This window comes from Phyllobates terribilis, unplaced genomic scaffold, assembly GCF_046119375.1.
Source record: "Phyllobates terribilis strain yellow unplaced genomic scaffold, ASM4611937v1 Scaffold_4__5_contigs__length_816908805, whole genome shotgun sequence".
Lineage (NCBI taxonomy): Eukaryota > Metazoa > Chordata > Amphibia > Anura > Dendrobatidae > Phyllobates > Phyllobates terribilis.
Window position 1 is genome coordinate 603,205,920 of NW_027362764.1, and position 20,792 is coordinate 603,226,711.

The following is a 20,792-nucleotide window of genomic DNA, read 5'->3' on the forward strand; positions in this document are numbered from 1 at the left end:
ACAGCGGCTCTCCAAACGCAACATGGTGTCGCTAACAATTTGAGCCGATTTTCCGTTAAATTTGTTAGAGGACACCATGTTGCATTTAGAGAGTCCCTGTGTGCCCAAACATTGGAGCTCCCCCACAAGTGACCCCATTTTGGAAACTAGACCCCCCAAGGCACCTATCTAGATGCATAGTGAGCACTTGGAACCCCCAGGTGCTTCACAAATTGATTCGTAACAATGAAAAAGTGAAAAAAAAAACACTTTTTAATTTTTATGAATCAATTTGTGAAGCACCTGAGGGTTCCAAGTGCTCACTATGCATCTAGATAGGTGCCTTGGGTGGTCTAGTTTCCAAAATGGGGTCACTTGTGGGGGAGCTCCAATATTTGGGCACACAGCGGCTCTCTAAATGCAACATGGTGTCCGCTAACAAATTTAACGCAAAATCGGCTCAAATTGTTAGCGACACCATGTTGCGTTTGGAGAGCCGCTGTGTGCCCAAAGATTGGAGCTCCCCCACAAGTGACCCCATTTTGGAAACTAGACCACCCAAGGCACCTATCTAGATGCATAGTGAGCACTTGGAACCCTCAGGTGCTTCACAAATTGATTCATAAAAATGAAAAAGTGTTTTCTTTTTCACTTTTTCATTGTTACGAATCAATTTGTGAAGCACCTGGGGGTTCCAAGTGCTCACTATGCATCTAGATAGGTGCCTTGGGGGGTCTAGTTTCCAAAATGGGGTCACTTGTGGGGGAGCTCCAATGTTTGGGCACACAGGGACTCTCTAAATGCAACATGGTGCCCTCTAACAAATTTAATGGAAAATCGGCTCAAATTGTTAGCGACACCATGTTGCGTTTGGAGAGCCTCTGTGTGCCCAAACATTGGAGCTCCACCACAAGTGACCCCATTTTGGAAACTAGACCCCCCAAGGCACCTATCTAGATGCATTGTGAGCACTTGGAACCCTCAGGTGCTTCACAAATTGATTCCTAAAAATGAAAAAGTGTTTTTTTTTTCACTTTTTCATTGTTACGAATCAATTTGTGAAGCACCTGGGGGTTCCAAGTGCTCACTATGCATCTAGATAGGTGCCTTGGGGGGTCTAGTTTCCAAAATGGGGTCACTTGTGGGGGAGCTCCAATGTTTGGGCACACAGCGGCTCTCCAAACGCAACATGGTGTCGCTAACAATTTGAGCCAATTTTGCGTTAAATTTGTTAGCGGACACCATGTTGCATTTAGAGAGCCGCTGTGTGCCCAAATATTGGAGCTCCCCCACAAGTGACCCCATTTTGGAAACTAGACCACCCAAGGCACCTATCTAGATGCATAGTGAGCACTTGGAACCCTCAGGTGCTTCACAAATTGATTCATAAAAATGAAAAAGTGTTTTTTTTTTCACTTTTTCATTGTTACGAATCAATTTGTGAAGCACCTGGGGGTTCCAAGTGCTCACTATGCATCTAGATAGGTGCCTTGGGGGGTCTAGTTTGCAAAATGGGGTCACTTGTGGGGGAGCTCCAATGTTTGGGCACACAGGGACTCTCTAAATGCAACATGGTGTCATCTAACAAATTTAACGGAAAATCGTCTCAAATTGTTAGCGACACCATGTTGCGTTTGGAGAGCCGATGTGTGCCCAAACATTGGAGCTCCCCCACAAGTGACCCCATTTTGGAAACTAGACCCCCCAAGGCACCTATCGAGATGCATTGTGAGCACTTGGAACCCTCAGGTGCTTCACAAATTGATTTATAAAAATGAAAAAGTGTTTTTTTTTTCACTTTTTCATTGTTACGAATCAATTTGTGAAGCACCTGGGGGTTCCAAGTGCTCACTATGCATCTAGAAAGGTGCATTGGGGGGTCTAGTTTCCAAAATGGGGTCACTTGTGGGGGAGCTCCAAAGTTTGGGCACACATGGGCTCTCCAAACACAACATGGCGTCCGCTAATTATTCAAGCAAATTTTACAATCAAAAAGTCAAATGGCGCTCCTTCCCTTCCGAGCACTGCCGTGCGCCCAAACAGTGTTTTTTCCCCAAATATTGGGTATCTGCGTGCCCAGGGGAAATTGCACAACAAATTTTGGGGTCCATTTTTTCTTGTTACCCCTGTGAAAATAAAAAAAATTGGGTCTAAAGTAACATTTTTGTGAAAAAAGTTAAATGTTCATTTTTTTCTTCCACATTCAAAAAATTCCTGTGAAGCACCTGAAGGGTTAATAAAGTTCTTGAATGTGGTTTTGAGCACCTTGAGGGGTGCAGTTTTTAGAATGGTGTCACTTTTGGGTATTTTCTGTCATAAAGACCTCTCAAAGTGACTTCAAATGTGATGTGGTCCCTAAAAAAATGGTTTTGTAAATTTTGTTGGAAAAATGAGAAATCGCTGGTCAACTTTTAACCCTTATAGCTCCCTAACAAAAAAAAATTTTGGTTCCAAAATTGTGCTTATGTAAAGTAGACATGTGGGAAATGTTATTTATTAACTCTTTTGTGTGACATATCGCTCTGATTTCAGGGCTTAAAAATTCAAATTTTGAAAATTGCAAAATTTTCAAAATTTTCACCAAATTTCTGTTTTTTTCACAAATAAACGCAAGTGATATCGAAGAAATTTTTCCACAATCATGAAGTACAATATGTCACGAAAAAACATTCTCAGAATCAGGGGGATCCGTTGAAGCGTTCCAGAGTAATTACCTCATAAAGTGACAGTGGTCAGAATTGTAAAAATTGGCCCGGTCATTAACGTGCAAACCACCCGCGGGGCTTAAGGGGTTAATGAGAAAAAATATGAACTTTATAGAATCTACCAAATGGCTGCAATGAAACAAAGAGTGAAAAATTTAAAGGGGTCTGAATACTTTCCGTACCCACTGTAGGAGACACCGAGACTTTAGTATACATCACATAGGAGACACAGAGACTGCTGTATATATGCAACACATAGGAGACACCGAGACTGCTGTCCATACATCACATAGGAAATGCCGAGACTGCTGTGTATCCATCACATAGGAGACACCGGGACTACAGTATATACATTATATAGGATACACTGGGGCTGCAGTATATAGATCAGAGAAGGAGACATGGGGCTGCGGTATACATATCACAGGAGGAGACACCTGGGGTGCGGTATATACATGACAGGAGAAGACACAAGGGTTGCAGCATATACATCACAGGAAGAGACAAGGGGTCTGTGATATATACATTACAGGAGGAGACACGAGGGCTGCAGTATACACATCACAGGAAGAGACATGACACGAGGGCAGTGGTATACACATCAGAGGAGGAGACATGAGGGCTGCAGTATACACATCACTGGAGTAGAGACAGGGGCTGCATACATATAATCACAGTATGAGACACAGGGGCTGCGGTATATACATCACAGGAACAGACATGAGCGGTGTGGTATATGCACTACAGAGGGAGACACGGGGGGCTGCTATATACAGTATACATCACAGGAGGAGAGATGGAGCTGTGTTATACACATCACAGGAGGTGACAAAGGATCTGTGGTATATACATTACACAAGGAGACACGAGAGCTCCAGTATATACATCACAGGAGGAGACACGAGCACTGCGGTATATACATTACACGAGGAGACACGAGCTCTGTGGTGTACACATTACAGGAGAAGACACGAGGGCTACGGTATACAGTGGGGAAAAAAAGTATTTAGTCAGCCCCAGGTGCCAGTACTACAGATAATGAGTGGAGGACAGAGGAGCCTCTTAAAGAAGAAGTTACAGGTCTGTGAGAGCCAGAAATCGTGCTTGTTTGTAATTGACCAAATACTTATTTTCCACCAAAAATTTGAAAAAAAAAATTCTTTCCATATCAGACAATGTGATTTTCAGGATTTGTTTTCTCATTTTGTCTCTCATAGTCGAGGTCTACCTATGAAGTCAATTACAGGCCTCTCTCATCTTTTTAAGTGGGAGAACTTGCACAATTGGTGGCTGACTAAATACTTTTTTTCCCCACTGTATACATCACAGGAGACACATGGGCTGCAGTATATACATTACAGGAAGAGACATTGGGCTGCCGCTGCGGTCTTCTGTGGAACGGGAGCACATTGCGCGCTAACTTCCCCCACAGAGTACATTCTGGCACTGGCCAGCTGCAGGACGTAATCTTTCACGGCACGTGCCACACCGTTTAATAGTGAATGCTGCATGCGCGTGCTAGCAGAGCAAGAAGAAGTTAAAGGGCCAGTGGCCGACAAAATGCAGCTGCCGGTCCGAGAACTGTGGTCCCTGGGAATCTGTCCAGAGAGCCAGAAAAAAGGTCATTGTGGGCTGAAAACGGCCAGTAGGTTCCCCATCACTGTTATAAGGTTAGGTTCACAAAACCATTTTCTCTCCATCCAAGAAGAACAGCCTGAGGTTTCCCACCCCTGATTTTAACAAAAATGAGAGCCACACACAAAATTATTAAAATAAATTATATTTTTGACCTCTTCTTCTGCACTACTGTGAACTAAAAACAAAGAAGAACATGAAAATGAACAACCCTAGAGAAGAAGAGCTTATATACTGTAGAAAGAGCTTATATACTGCAGTAAGTATAAGCTCAGGACATGTGGTCGTCCAAAATGATGGACCGGTTTCTAACCAGAATAAAATGATCTCCCATTTCTGGTTACATTGACATCTGACAGCAGAGGACTGAGACAAAACGGTTAGAAAGTTGTCAGGATGAAAAATAATTTTAATAAGAACCATCTTTCACACGCCATAAATACTTATTTCATTTACGTAAATATCGCCATTGAAGCAATATGTTACCATTTCTTTCATTTTAAACATATTCAATTTAGTTACCATTAAAATGATAAGATATCAGTTCAATTATTCTTATTTATGAAACCTGCAAGAAGATCTATATTCTTCCTGCATTTTTCTGAGCACAATAAACAGTATATTACATCAGATATTGCCGGCTGTGTCCAATTGAAGATGCATTTATATTTCACAAAGCTCTTAACTAAGTGAAAAAAAGTAGAGCTAAAGTAACTTTCATTGTAAGAAAGCATCATTCTTTATTTCAACTTATATATATAAAAATGAGAGATTAGTAATGAACACTGAATATATTAGATTGATTTTTACAGTATTCTGGTAGCCCAGAAGTCCTAGTAGCTCAGTATTTGCTCCTAGCCCAGATCTACTAGATAGGGCGATTATAATTAATAGTAGCATGCTTTAGATTAACATTTTACTTAGAGCTTTAGCCCCGATTCATCATTGTCTTTATGATATTTTTCTGGAGTAAAAATGGTTCTATTAGTGGCTTTTATGTTTGCACCTTATTCATTATTTAATTTATGATATTTTTAGGCTTAGGCCACGTTCACACATTCAGTATTTGGTCAGTATTTTATATCAGTATTTGTAAACCAAAACCAGGAGTCGGTGATAAATACAGAAGTGGTGACGTGTTTCTATTATACTTTTCCTCTGATTGTTCCTCTCCTAATTTTGGCTTACAAATACTGAGGTAAAATACTGATCAAATACTGAATGTGTGAATGTGGCCTAAAGAGCCCTATACACATTAGACTAATATTGGCTGATACTGGCAGGCTCAGCCGACAGTATAATATGTATAGGGACTCTATCCTGGCAGATGATGTCCCGGGAGATAAGGATCAGGATGTACAATTTTGGACGAACAAGTCTTTTGTTCTTGGCAATAAAAGCTGCGGCCAGAGGAATCTGGTGGCAGCTCTCTCATCAGAAACACAGGCGCACTTGGCAGAGCGAGCACTTCTCCATACACAGGCGCACTTGGCAGAGTGAACTCTTCTCCATACCCATGCACACTTGAAAGAGCGAACACTCATCCATACACAGGCGCACTTGGCATAACAAGCGCTCATCCATACACATGCACACTTGGCAGAGCGAGCACTCCTCCATACACAGGCCCACTTGGCATAGTGAGCGCTCCTCTATACACAGGCACACTTGACAGAGTGAACACTCATCTATACACAGGCACACTTAGCAGAGCGAGCGCTCCTCATACAGAGGCGCACTTTACAGAGTGCGAGCTCCTTACACAGGCATATTTGGCAGAGTGAGTGCTCCTCCATACACAGGCGCACTTGACAAACCGAACACTCATCCATACACAGGTGTACTTGGGAGAGCAAGTGCTCCTCCATATACAGGCGCACTTGACAGAGCAAACGCTCATTCATACACAAGCACATTTGGCAGAGTGAGCGCTCCTCCATACACAGGCACACTTTGCAAAGCGAGTGCACCTCCATACACAGGCACACTTGACAGAGCGAACACTCATCTATACACAGGCACACTTAGTAGAGCGAATGCTCCTCATACACAGGCGAACTTGGCAGAGCGAGCTCTCCTGAATACACAGGCACACCTAGTAAAGCAAGTGCACCTCCATACATAGGCACTCTTGACAAAGAGTACGCTCATCTATACACAGGCGCACTTGACAGAGCGAGAACTCCTCCATACTCAGGCGCACTTGGAAGACTGCGCGATACTCCATACACAGTGGCACCTGACAGAGTGAGTACTCCTCCCTCCATACACAGGCGCACTTGGCAGAGCAAGCGCTGATTTATACACAGGCGAACTTGGCAGAGCAAGCGCTTCTCCATACACAGGTGCATTTGACAGAATGAGCGCTCCTCTGTACACAGCTCCGTACACAGGCGCACTTGGCAGAGCGAGCGCTCCTCCATACACAGGAGCACTAGGCAGAGCAAGTCCTCTTCTGTATGGAGGAGTTGGGAAAGATAGCTTCCAAGGGCTGAACCATCATTCAGCCGACAGCTATCTATTAAGTATGTACCATAGTGGAGTACAAAATGTGTTTCATTATTTTTGTTTTCCTTCAGCTAAAGACTAACGTGTGACATTTTAAAGGATCTGCCTTTTTGCTCTAAAAAGGTGCAAAAAAGGTAATAGACAAAAAAAAGCATCTTTGATTTTGCACAACATTCATTAACCCCACTGCAACATTTTGAAGAATTGGGCACAGAAAAATGGTAAAAAATATAACAAAACAAAAATGAAAAGTTGCTAAAAAATACAGCTTAATAATCGGTGGGCTGATGTTCCAAGTTGTATATTCTTGTTACTGAGATTTCAATTCCTGTAAAGACTTTTTAAGGGTCACTGCACATGGGGACAATTTGTCCACTGTAAATCTCTGGCAAAATTCACAAATACACAGAAAGATCTGACCTTGCAAATTTCAAAATCTACATCTCAAGTCAATTTCCTCGCAGAAAATTTGCACAGCATGAGAATGAGCTCCGTAAATTCTCGTCCACATGGCCATTAATGTAGTGATTTCCCTTGATTAACTGAGCATGAAATAATGGGGTATTTTTTATTATTTATTTATTTTTAAATATATAATTACTATATTAAATATTAAAGGGGATATCCTGGACTTAAAAAAAAAAAAATTTGCATTGCTACCTACCTGCCTGTTTTGCCCAGCGCTGTTCTCCACCGACACAGACTTCCGCTGATGTCACATCAACAGAGCAGCAGCTTCTTTTCCTGTTAACAGGGCGGGACTACTGGTGTCATGCTGATTGACAGCCGGTTCTCAGCTTCCTAATTGGGGGAAGCCGGCTGTCAATCAGCATGACACCAGTAGTCCCGCCCTGTCAACAGGAAAAGAAGCTGCCACTGTTGACAGGGAGCAGCTGAATCTCCAGCAGGAGCGGTCAATGACCGGCGCCGGGTACAACAGGCAGGTAGTTGCCTCTTTTAGCAACTATCTGACTGTTAGTGTTTAGGCACATTTTTTCTTAAAGTCCCGGATATATCCTTTAATGAGCATGAAACAACAGTAACACTGTTACTTACCCTTAAGAAGATGAATAACAAGTTACTGATGTATTATGGGGTATAATTCACTGTGATAACATAGACTAAAAAGAGCTTCAATATGAGCTGACACCAAAACTACATAGTCATTTACATGTGGTGTAAAGTAAGCAGGATTAGGAGAAATGGTCAATCACTGGTTAAGTCCTGACAGACAATTGCCTCTCCTGATTAGTAGGCCGGGCACAACGTCACATGTGTGTCATGCCACAACGATGACATTCCACTAGGCTTATTGATCAACTGATCAGTATACAACAAGGACTGGCACTCCGCTGTCTCAATGGAGCACGTGAAGGAAATCAAGCAGTAGGCACCAAAAAACTCCTGTCCATTGCGTAGCTTCAATGCAACCTCTAATTTATCTAATAGATCTCGATACAATATTAGAACTCATTTCAGCCCATCTCAAGCCAGTTCTATGCAATAAATAAGATGTTGCATTTAAGCTACGTCAGTGCTGGGAATTTTTTTATGTCTACTACTAATCTGAAGAGGCATTGAGGATACCCTCAAGTAGGAGGAGGTTTCCAAGTCTCTGGTCCGGCAGTCACAGATGATCCTACATCTTTCATCCAAAGTCCAGGGCTGGAGGGCCTAGTATAATATATCACAAGAGTAGGACAATGTTCTACTCATAGTGGCAGGACAACACAAGACATGGTTGTATTGTTCCTTTAAGAAAAATATTCTCAAAAGTGACTTTTTTTGGTCCAGCTCTAAACAAAAATGACCTAATTTAATAATCATTAGTATTTCACCTACTGTTTTATTTCATGAGTAGACAAAACAAATCTACAAGAGATCTGTTGGGAGCAATGACGGAACTAAATCTGCAAGAACAGAGCATTTCCCACAAGTTTTGTTCATGTACTGTATGTAAAATGTTCTTATGAACACACATTCCTGTAATTCCCGCTATTAACTTGTTATTAACAGGTACAAAATAAGGAACAAATAGCGCTTATATAATTATACAAGCAGAGTTCGACAATCTTTATGTGATCTAAATTAAAGCGGATGTCCACTACTCGGACAGCCCCTTCTCAATCCCTATGTTTTCCCAGTAAAACAATAACAATTAAGCCATGGCCCCACTATCAGTATTTGGTCAGTATTTTTTCTCAGGAGTGGGAGGCAAAAGCAGGAGTGGGTGATAAATGCAGAATTGGTGACTTGTTTCTATTATACCTTTTCCCTGATTGTTCCTCACCTGGTTTTTGTTCTCACTCCTGAGAAAAAATACTGACCGAACACTGACCAAATACTGATAGTGGGGCCGTGGCCTCATACTCACCTCCTGTGCCGTTTCAGCGGTGTTGGTAATGACTCTCCCGGGGCACACGTGACATTATCTCACGTGATCCCACCGGCCAATCAGCGGCCGCTTCACTCTTCCCTCCTTTGGACAAATCAAGACATACGGAGAAAGTGAGAACTGCAGCTGCCCTCACACTTCACCTGGATGTCAATTACGTCCATAGGAGAGGCGAGTGAAGCCAGAGCTGATTGGCTACAGGGATTATGTTACATAACAATGTCAGACGAGTCCAGGGATAGCCAATGCCGACACCGATGGAACGGCGCCGGCACCAGAGGTGAGTACAGGTGTTATTATTTTACTGTGGGCAAACATAGGGATCCAGAAGGGGCTGTCCAAGTAGTGGACAACCCCTTTAAGATCTTGCAAAACATGGCAGCTTCCTGATATACTTGTAAAGAGAAGAACTGGTATTTTCATAAAAAAGCTGAGGGATACAGTACAGACCAAAAGTTTGGACACACCTTCTCATTTAAAGATTTTCTGTATTTTCATGACTTTGAAAATTGTACATTCACACTGAAGGCATCAAAACTATGAATTAACACATGTGAAATTATATACTTAGCAAAAAAAGTGTGAAACAACTGAAAATATGTCTTATATTCTAGGTTCTTCAAAGTAGCCACCTTTTGCTTTGATGACTGCTTTGCACACTCTTGGCATTCTCTTGATGAGCTTCAAGAGGTAGTCACCAGAAATGGTTTTCACTTCACAGGTGTGCCCTGTCAGGTTTAATAAGTGGGATTTCTTGCCTTATAAATCGGGTTGGGACCATCAGTTGTGTTGTGCAGAAGTCAGGTGGATACAAAGCTGATAGTCCAACTGAATAGACTGTTAGAATTTGTATTATGGCAAGAAAAAAGCAGCTAAGTAAAGAAAAATGAGTGGTCATCATTACTTTAAGAAATGAAGGTCAGTCAGTCCGAAATATTGGGCAAACTTTGAATGTGTCCCCAAGTGCAGTTGCAAAAACCATCAAGCGCTACAAAGAAACTGGCTCACATGAGGACCGCCCCAGGAAAGGAAGACCAAGAGTCACCTCTGCTTCTGAGGATAAGTTTATCTGAGTCACCAGCCTCAGAAATCGCAGGTTAACAGCAGCTCAGATTAGAGACCAGGTCAATGCCACACAGAGTTCTAACAGCAGACACATCTCTACAACAACTGTTAAGAGGAGCCTTTGTGCAGCAGGCCTTCATGGTAAAATAGCTGCTAGGAAACCACTGCTAAGGACAGGCAACAAGCAGAAGAGACTTGTTTGGGCTAAAGAACACAAGGAATGGACATTAGACCAGTGGAAATCTGTGCTTTGGTCTGATGAGTCCAAATTTGAGATCTTTGGTTCCAACCACCGTGTCTTTGTGCGACGCAGAAAAGGTGAACGGATGGACTCTACATGCCTGGTTCCCACCGTGAAGCATGGAGGAGGAGGTGTGATGGTGTGGGGGTGCTTTGCTGGTGACACTGTTGTGGATTTATTCAAAATTGAAGGCATACTGAACCAGCATGGCTACCACAGCATCTTGCAGCGGCATGCTATTCCATCCGGTTTGCGTTTAGTTGGACCATCATTTATTTTTCAACAGGACAATGACCCCAAACACACCTCCAGGCTGTGTAAGGGCTATTTGACCAAGAAGGAGAGTGATGGGGTGCTACACCAGATGACCTGGCCTCCACAGTCACCAGACCTGAACCCAATCGAGATGGTTTGGGGTGAGCTGGACCGCAGAGTGAAGGCAAAAGGGAAAACAAGTGCTAAGCATCTCTGGGAACTCCTTCAAGATTGTTGGAAGGCCATTTCCGGTGACTACCTCTTGAAGCTCATCAAGATGATGCCAAGAGTGTGCAAAGCAGTCATCAAAGCAAAAGGTGGCTACTTTGAAGAACCTAGAATATAAGACATATTTTCAGTTGCTTCACACTTTTTTGCTAAGTATATAATTCCACATGTGTTAATTCATAGTTTTGATGCCTTCAGTGTGAATGTACAATTTTCAAAGTCATGAAAATACAGAAAAATCTTTAAATGAGAAGGTGTGTCCAAACTTTTGGTCTGTACTGTATAAACTATCATTTCCAAGGATTGCATATGATAAATCTTATTTTTTTAAAGTTTCAATACTGATAACAGAAAGCCATGATCAGTGCCGTAACTATAAACTTCGGGGCCCCGGGACAAAACTTCATAGTGGGGCCCCTCAACATTTCAATCACTAGAGGTTGTGCGGAACGTGGTGAAGCCTGCTACGCATTGTTGTATACAACACACAGGCTTCACCACGTTCCGCAAGACCTTTAATAGATTTTGTTGTTTATGATGCAAGTTTTACAAGTTTGTCACAGAGATATTTGTGGAGCCGGGAGGAATGTGTGATTATGGAGACTATAACCCCCCCCCCCCCACCCTCCCGCCCTCCCCCTCGTAGCAGTATAGACCTATAGCAGGGCTTCTCACAGTTTGTCACAGAGATATTTGTGTCTGCTGAGACTGTCTCCTCTCAATGATGCTGAGAGTTTGTTACAGTCAGTGTGCACTGTGCCTGCCTTGCCAACTCTCTGTGATCTCCAGACTAACATATTGTTACAAATCTTGTGCTGTGAGACTCTCCAGGCCAGTGCAGGTTTCCATTCATTGACAGCTGGCAGAGCTCCTGGAAATTATTGAAATGATAGTCTCTCCTGTCCTCCGGGTGACATTGTCTGACAGAAATATAGGAGCTGCGTATTTTATGAGAAATTAAAGTATTAAAATACAATTTTTTACCATCAGTTTGGGGCCCCTTGGGTGGTTGGGGCCCCGGGGCAGTGCCCCGGCTGCCCCGGTTGTAGTTACGGCCCTGGCCATGATAAAGTCCTGCTTTAGAGGATGCTGTCCTGTAGGAATAAGTATATCTTTCTATCAGGAATCAGCACAATCTAAAGTTAGATACGCTTTTCATTTCGTTCATAAGGGCTTTTCACATGTTGCGTTTTCTCCTCGCATTTTTGCCGCAAAAAAATGCAGCAATTCACTGTAGTGAACGAGATGTCTGAAATCTCATGCCCATGCTGCTTATTTTTTCCTTTTCCGTTTCAAATCTGCTGCATGTCAATTCTTTCAGCGTTTTGTCAGCGTTTTTCACCCATTCAAATGAATGGGGGGAAAAAACACAGAAAAAAACACCAACAAATAAACACGAGTATTTTACTCAGCATTTTATCTGCATAGAGACAAGTTTTAGGCGTAGAGATGTCTACTGCAAATATTTAATGTGTGCACATACCCTAAGAAAGCCCAGCCGATTAATATGAGGTTTACTTGACCAGATTTATAACTCTTTGGGCAGCGGCATTTCAATGTGTATTTCTAGAGGAAAGTTGCAAGGTAAGTGGTCAATATATAAGAAATTAAACACAAGAACAAAGATGGATGACCGAGGTGAAGCAACACCACGTATGATACTGGGACTTACCTATCACTTACCCAGTTCACCTTGTACAACACGTTAACACTACTACGGTATGACTTACCTTGCTTCCATTCTCTCTTGTTTCTCGTTCCATCTTAATGTCACCAATCAAGAGGTTCTTGTACTTAGTTTTCCCATTACTACTGTGATCATCTATTGGAAATTCTGAATTTAGTGGCGTTGGCAGTGGACAGTCACTCAGATTCAATGGCTGTTCATCTTGCTCCGAACTAGGTTTTCCATTGCCGTTTTCTTCGGTTGCCTCCCTGCTGTGTGCTCCTCCTGTTGCATTTGAGCTGTGTCCCAATGTTTCATTACCACTAAAACTCTCCGGAGCGGAATCATCTGCAAAACATATATTTTAAACAGCTGTTTAGGTTTTATACGGCCTCATAAAAGCAACGCACTTAGAAAGCAACCATAAAACCAAACGTCCTAACGTATGTGTCATATTTTCATCACATGTAGAATAATTACATTAGATAAACCTCGATTTGTTAAGAGCTGACTAAACAAATCATCTCCGCAGCCTTTAATCTGTTACTCACAGATGTATGGATACATGGGCATCATTCCCGGACCACTAAATATACCGGGAAGCCTTGAGTCTCATAAATATTCTATACTTAGTCAGGGCAAACTTAGACCAAAAAGTCTGAAAATATACTATATGTACAGTATCATAAATTTGGCACATCTTTATGCACTTTTTCTAACTTTACACCTTCTCAGAGTTGCCTTTGTTTGTGCCACTTTTTTGTGCCCACATTTTGTCCGACTTAAAGAAACAAAAGGAACGATGGGTAAAAAATAATAAAATTGTGCACACCCAGAGGCTCTAATCAGATAGCTCCAGCTCAGGATGCTCCGGTGTGACAGGAATTAATGGCGTTCAATACTTTGACCACCTAAATGCTCTGATCACTGACTGACTTCATCGTTTAGGTGACTGGGGCAGTCCAGTAATTGAATGTGCCATTGGAAATAGGTCTAAAACTTGATGCAACATTATACACCAAAATGTGCCAAGTCTTGGCATATTTAGAGCCAAGGTCTAGATGTAAATTGTGCTGTATTACTTAATATTAAATAGAAGAATATCCAAGAATCCCGAGGCACCAGAGGATAATCCTTAAAAAGTTAGATCTTCATTCCATAATATTAAATAATCACAATAATAGGAAGACAAGGCAACGTTTCGGGGATATCAGGCCTTTCTCAAGCCTCAAAACACAGCTATGTGTTGTGTAAGTTATGTATGTAGCTATGTACCTGCATTGCGAGGCTGGAGAAAGGCCAGTTATGGCCGAAACGTTGCCTTGTTCTCCTATTGTTCTGATTTTTTAAGAACATGGAATAAAGATCTAACGTTTTAAATTCTACAGCTATAGGACATTTTTGCTAAAGTTCTACTGACAGATCTAGTACTTTGCTGCTCCATCCTGTTCTCTTTTATCACTGGATTCTATATGCTGAGATTCATACACTATGTTTTAGCCTTGACATTCTGCATATTGTATCACAGTACAACCTGTCTTCTATTCCATCACCATAAATTACCCAATGGTTATTGTCCATGGCTTTTACAATATTGCACAGTGCTTTATAATTAATATTAAAATTTCTAATAATTAGTAGGATACATAAATCCCTACAGGTCAAGATAAAAGTAAAAACCCAGTGTTTTGACTACAAGCGCTAACGTTCACGGTAAAATTTAATCCGTCTTTTTCTACAAAAGTTAAGCTATGGTACATTACAATATTTCAGGTCATATAAACCATCTGGGTATTTTCCAAAAAAATCAAGTTTTGATAGTTGAACTAGCAAAAAATTGTTGCAATACAACTGCACTGGTATACTAAACAATGATTGCACCCCATTATGGATGTGAGGACCATTGTTTTAGAATCTTTTATGGAATTTTACTTTGAGCTTACAATCACCGATTTACCGTAATCTTGTGGCATTGGTTTGTATTGATGCTGTTTCTACCTTTTAAATACCATCCATTGTGTCTGAGTACTGGAACCAACGTGCTGATTGGTAGAACATGGTGTAGTCAGGAGTCAGAGGGTAACCGAAAATCCACTAATATTCAGTAGAGGTTCCACAAGTCAGAAGATAGGAAAAAGTCAAATTACATTTATATACAGTATTAGAGAAACATGGCTGCTTTCTCCCAAAAACAGGTGCCCACCACTTCATGGGTTGTGTCTGATACTGCAACCCAGCTTCACTGAATTGAATGGGGCAGAATTACAATACATATACAGTTATTGTGCTGCTTTTGTTAGTAAGCAGCAATGTTTTTACAAGTATGAACAATCTCTTTAAGGTTTTTAGGAAAATCCTTTTATGTACGCTCTTCAGAGTTACTTGTAACAACATTTCTTATAAGAAACCTCCGGCTCCGGCATAGCATCGCAAGACAAGGTAAAGAATATTGGGCTGCAGTACTATAGCATTTTATGATGCCGTGCCTCAGAGCATTAAGTACAGGGGTTCTCTGAATGATGGGGTGCTGTCCTCTGCGCTTATTACCAGGGCCTCCCAATGCTTTACAGCCATTTCTTACTACTGGTGTTCGGAAGCTTAAAATTGTATCTAGAAACTTTTACATTAGGAATTTACCTCCTATGGTCTTTGGAGAAAAAGCTCTGCTGAGAGGTGTACTAATTATTGCCCAAAAGATACACTAAAACCAAGCAATTTAGTGCAAGAATTCATGTGTTGTATACTTTGCCTTGTGAATGGTACTAATTTGTCCTGCCAAGTTCCAGCTAATAGGGAGTCTTTAGGACAATGTATTACCCCAATTTCAAAAAAGTTGGGAAACTGTGTAAAAAGAAAGTTAGAAATTTTTCTATTTCATTTGAAAACATTAAGGGTGCTTACACACTGTGTTCTGGCACCCATATATGCCTACTGGAGATGGACACCCAGACGCAGTCTACTACATCTGAGTGTCCGCTTCCAGTAGGCGTACACGGCCGAAATGATGCAGAGCGCACCTTTATAGTCTATGGCCCCATCGGCACATACACTGTGTGCAGAATTATTAGGCAAGTTGTATTTGAGAGGATTATAGTTATTATTGATCAACAACTATGTTCTCAATCAACCCAAAAGACTCATAAATATCCAAGCTTAATATTTTTGGAAGTTGGAGTGTTTTTTTTTTAGATTTGGCTATCTTAGGAGGATATCTGTTTGTGCAGGTAACTATTACTGTGCAGAATTATTAGGCAACTTAATAAAAACCAAATATAATCCCATCTCACTTGTTTATTTTCACCAGGTAAACCAATATCAGTGCACAAAATTTAGAAATAAACATTTCTGACATGCAAAACCAAAAACCAAAAAAATTAGTGATCAATATAGCCACCTTTCTTTATGATGACACTCAACAGCCTTCCATCCATAGATTCTGTCAGTTGCTTGATCTGTTTTCGATCAACATTGCATGCAGCAGCCACCACAGCCTCCCAGACACTGTTCCGAGAGGTGTACTGTTTTCCCTCCCTGTAGATCTCACATTTTATGATGGACCACAGGTTCTCTATGGGGTTCAGATCAGGTGAACAAGGGGGCCATGTCATTATTTTTTCTTCTTTTAGACCTTTACTGGCCAGCCACGCTGTGGAGTAGTTGGATGCATGTGATGGAGCATTGTCCTGCATGAAAAATCATGTTTTTCTTGAACGATACCGACTTCATCCTGTACCACTGCTTGAAAAAGTTGTCTTCCAGAAACTGGCAGTAGGTCTGGGAGTTGAGCTTCACTCCATCCTCAACCCGAAAAGGTCCCACAAGTTCATCTTTGATGATACCAGCCCATACGAGTACCCCACCTCCACCTTGCTGGCGTCTGAGTCAGAGTGGAGCTCTCTGCTCTTTACTGATCCAGCCTCTGGCCCATCCATCTGGCCCATCAAGAGTCACCCTCATTTCATCAGTCCATAAAACCTTTGAAAAATCAGTCTTAAGATATTTCTTGGCCCATTCTTGACGTTTTATCTTATGTTTCTTGTTCAAAGGTGGTTGTTTTTCAGCATTCCTTACCTTGGCCATGTCACCTTGTGCTTTTTGATACTCCAATAACGTTGCAGCTCTGATATATGGCAAAACTGGTGGAGATTTGGCATCTTGGCAGCTTCACGCTTGATTTTCCTCAATTCATGGGCAGTTATTTTGCGCCTTTTTTGGCCAACATGCTTCTTGCGACCCTGTTGGCTATTTGCCATGAAACGCTTGGTTGTTCGGTGACAAAAAGTTTGGAAATTTCAAGACTGCTGCATCCCTCTGCAAGACATCTCACAATTTTGGACTTTTCAGAGCCCGTCAAATCTCTCTTCTGACCCATTTTGCCAAAGGAAAGGAAGTTGCCTAATAATTAAACACACCTTATATAGGGTGTTGATGTCATTAGTCAACACCCCTCCTCATTACTGAGATGCACATCACCAGATTTACTTCATTGGTAGTTGGCTCTCAAGCCTATGTAGCTTGGAGTAGGACAACATGTATAAAAAGTATCGAAGTGATCAAAATACTCATTTGCCTAATAATTCTGCATGCGGTGTACACCCGAATCTTGTTTTGCAGGGGTTCGGACACAGAATGCAGTGTGAAAAGGTTGGGACAGGGTTTAAAAAGGCATGAAAAGAGAGTGTAACCAATGAAAAACAACTGGAGGGTCAATTTTCAATTAAGATACATGACTGTGTATAAAAAGAGCATGTTAAGGAGGCAGAGTCTCTCAGAAGCAAAGATGGTCAGAGATTCACCAATCTGTCAACAAGTGCATCTAAAAAGTTTGAAACAAATTCAGACAAATGTTCCTCAGCGTAATATTACAAATACATTGAATATTTCACCATCTACTATACATAATATCATCAAAAGATTCAGACATTCTGGAGAAATTCATGTGCACAAGGGACAAGGCTGACGGTCAGCATTGGATGCTTGTGATCCACGGTCTTCAGTAGACACTGCATTAAAAAAAACAGGCATGATTTGGTCATGCAAATCACTGCATGAGCTCAGAAATATCTACAGAAATCACTGCCTATGACCACAGTTCACCGTGCAATCTACAAACGCAAGTTAATGCTCTATCATGAAAAGAAGCAGCCATAAATCAACACAATCTGGAAACACTGCTGTCTTCTTTGGCCAAAATGGACTGAGGCAAAATGTAAAATTGTTCCGTAGTCAGAAGAATCAAAATTTGAGATTCTTTATGGAAACTAGAGACACCAAGACCTGCGGACTTAAGAGGAGAGGGACCATCCAGCTTGATATCAACGCACAGTTCAAAAGCCTGCACCTCTGATGGTATTGGCTTGCATTAGTGCCTATGGCATGGGCAGCTTAAACATTTTGAGAGGTGCTAATAATGCTGAGCCTTATATAGAGGTTTTAGAGCAACATATGTTCCCATCCAGACAATGTTTATTTCAGGAAAGGCCGTGTATATTTCAGCAAAACAGTGCTACACCACATAGTGCATCCATCACAACAGCATGGCTTTGCAGAAGAAGAGCTCGGGTGATGCTGGCCGCCTGCAGTCCAGACCTTTCACCAATAGAAAACATTTGGTGTAGTATGAAAAAAAGAAGAACCAGGACTGTAGAGCAGCTACAATCCTACATCAGACAAAAATGGGACAACATTCCTCTCCCAAAAGTCCAGCAATTGCTACACATTGGTAGACATTGTCTGACTTTTTTTAAGATGTGTTGCTGCCGCTGATTTCTAAATTAATCTTATTAATCTTTTTTTTTTTCAAATGAAATGTAAAATTGTCTAACTTTGACCTTCTGATTTGTGTTTTTGTTCTGTTGTGAATAAAATAAGACTATGAGAGATTTCCAAATCTTTGCATTCTTGGTTTTTTATCATTTAGTGTTCCAACTTTTTTTTGGAGTTGGGGTTGTATTTAAAAAAAAAAAATAAATCTAAAAATTGGGAGAGGTAGCACAGTGAGCAATCACTTATTCTATAGAGATTGGTTACTAAATAAAACTGCATGAACTCAAAATTCCAGGCACAGCCTAGCCGATAATTCCCTGGTGCTGTATAAGTAACAGCTGATGTGGTCGTTTGTATGTAAGATGCCATCCCACACAAATGCCACGCAAATGCCTGGTATGAAACCAGCCTGGAGGAAATTACTTGACGAAGAATAGTATGATGACAGCTTATGGTAATGGTAATGTTCTTTTCATCAATTATATATACAATAATGTAAAGTTCTTCTGTAAGCAGTAAAATACAGCGGTATAATATTATTTAGATTGTGCGCTGGCAAGTTAGTTATTCAATGTAAGGCAGCAGAGATAACGCTGTGATGAATGGGCAAGAAGGCGGCTTTAGCTTGTCAAGCACCTTCTAATTTTAATGAATTGTGAGCTCGCTTGTCAGCAAGAAGCGTCCTTAGTAAATAAAAGTTTAAAGTGGCAATTCCTCTAAGGAGCCAAAATGAAAGAACAGCAGCGACATGTTTAATATGTTTCAAGCAGAAATGTGTGTGATCTCCACATAATCTCTTGTGAGCAGAAGTCACTTTGCACATACAGTTCACAGAGACAGGATTTCCTTTAACCGGGGTGCAGATTCATCTCATTGAACTAGATCAATAAGCGCTCTGACCAAGGCAGTGGCTTGCTGGCGTCCACTCCTTGGTGCCACATTGGGCTCGTGTCCCACCCGGTGTCTCTAGGCGCTGTGTGTCTGTCACAAATAATTTGGGGATTCGCGGCAGCTCTGGGTATGCTGTAATTTAAATGTAGTTTTTTCCTTTTAGTCCAGTAAGGGTTAATCTTAGTCTCTTGCTGGCAGCCTTTTGAGGACAGTCAGCTGATGTTGGTTGGTGCCATTCCCACCTCCCTTTAACCCCTTCCCGACCCGTGTCACAGCGTCTGTGACATGGAAATCAGTTTGTTCCCGACCCGTGTCACAGCGTCTGTGACATGGAGGGATCGCGCCCCTGCAGCCCCAGCGAGCGGGTTCGCTCAGGTGTCACTGCAACTGTGACACTTGTAGTTGACCCCACAGGTGGTGGATTAACCCCCCCGTGCCTAAAACCCCCCCGATTGGCCGTTTCACTTTCACTTTAGTGAAACTGCCAATCGGAATGAATTAAATATTTCACCAATGGAAATTGGTGAAATATTTACTATCTGGGCATGGCTTGATGCATATAGCATCAGCCATTGGCTGGGGGGAGTGTCACCTCTGTCCCCCCTCCCCCCAGATCTGATTGGGGGGGCTAGCGTCACATGGACACTAGCCCCAATCAGATGTGGAGGGAGTTGTTCATGATGGCTGAAACTTCCCAGCTCCATCCCGTCCCTGGATCGTCTGCTGCCGCCGTGGATCATCTTGCTGCCGCCGTGGATCGTCTTCTGTTGCACCCGTGGATCGCCTGCTGCCGCCGCCGTGGATCGTCTGCTGCCGCCACCGTGGAGAGTCTACCGCCGCTGCAGCTGATCCGCCGCCGCTGATCCGCAGCAGGTAGTATTGCCCCCACTTCCCCCCGACCCCCCCCTCCACTACCCCCTCCACCCCCTCCCAATTTCTTACCTACACCCCGACCTCGGCTCCCTCCATCTTCCACGTCTTCATCCACCGGCTGCTGCTTTCCTTCTGACAGCCGGTGGACTGTGATCACAGGCAGCAGCAGGCTCAGTGTAAATGCCCTGCGCCTGTGATCACACCCACCATCCCCCAGTCCCAGTGATCTCACCCACCATCCCCCCTCACAGTGATCACCCCCCCTCCAAGTGATCACCCCCCCAGTGATCACCCCCCCTCCCAATGATCACCCCCTCCCCCCAGTGATCACCCCCTCCCCCAGTGATCACCCCCTTCCCCCAGTGATCACCCCCCCATCTGAGTGATCACCCCCCCTGCTGCTCCCAGCTACTGCCTGCCGGCTCCTACCCCCGCTTGCTGCTGCCCGCTCCTGCCCCCCTTTCTGCCCCCTTCTGCCCCAGTGATCACCCCCCCTGCTGCTGCTGGCTCTTCCATCTCCTCAGCCCCCTCCTGCGCCACGTGTGCCTGAGCATGCCCCCTCCTGCGCCGCGTGTGCCTGAGTGT

The 20,792-nt window shown here is 42.6% G+C and overlaps 1 protein-coding gene across 5 annotated transcripts in view; it reads right to left on the reverse strand.

Annotated features, from left to right (window-relative positions):
* Nucleotides 1-20,792, reverse strand: part of NOL4 (nucleolar protein 4) — a 406,127-nt gene that overhangs the window by 95,600 nt on the left and 289,735 nt on the right. For all 5 annotated transcript variants that reach the window (XM_073679225.1, XM_073679222.1, XM_073679220.1 and 2 more), the window contains exon 6: nt 12,742-13,025. In XM_073679225.1, the coding sequence (XP_073535326.1) occupies nt 12,742-13,025 (284 nt within the window). The remainder of the gene's footprint in view (nt 1-12,741; nt 13,026-20,792) is intronic.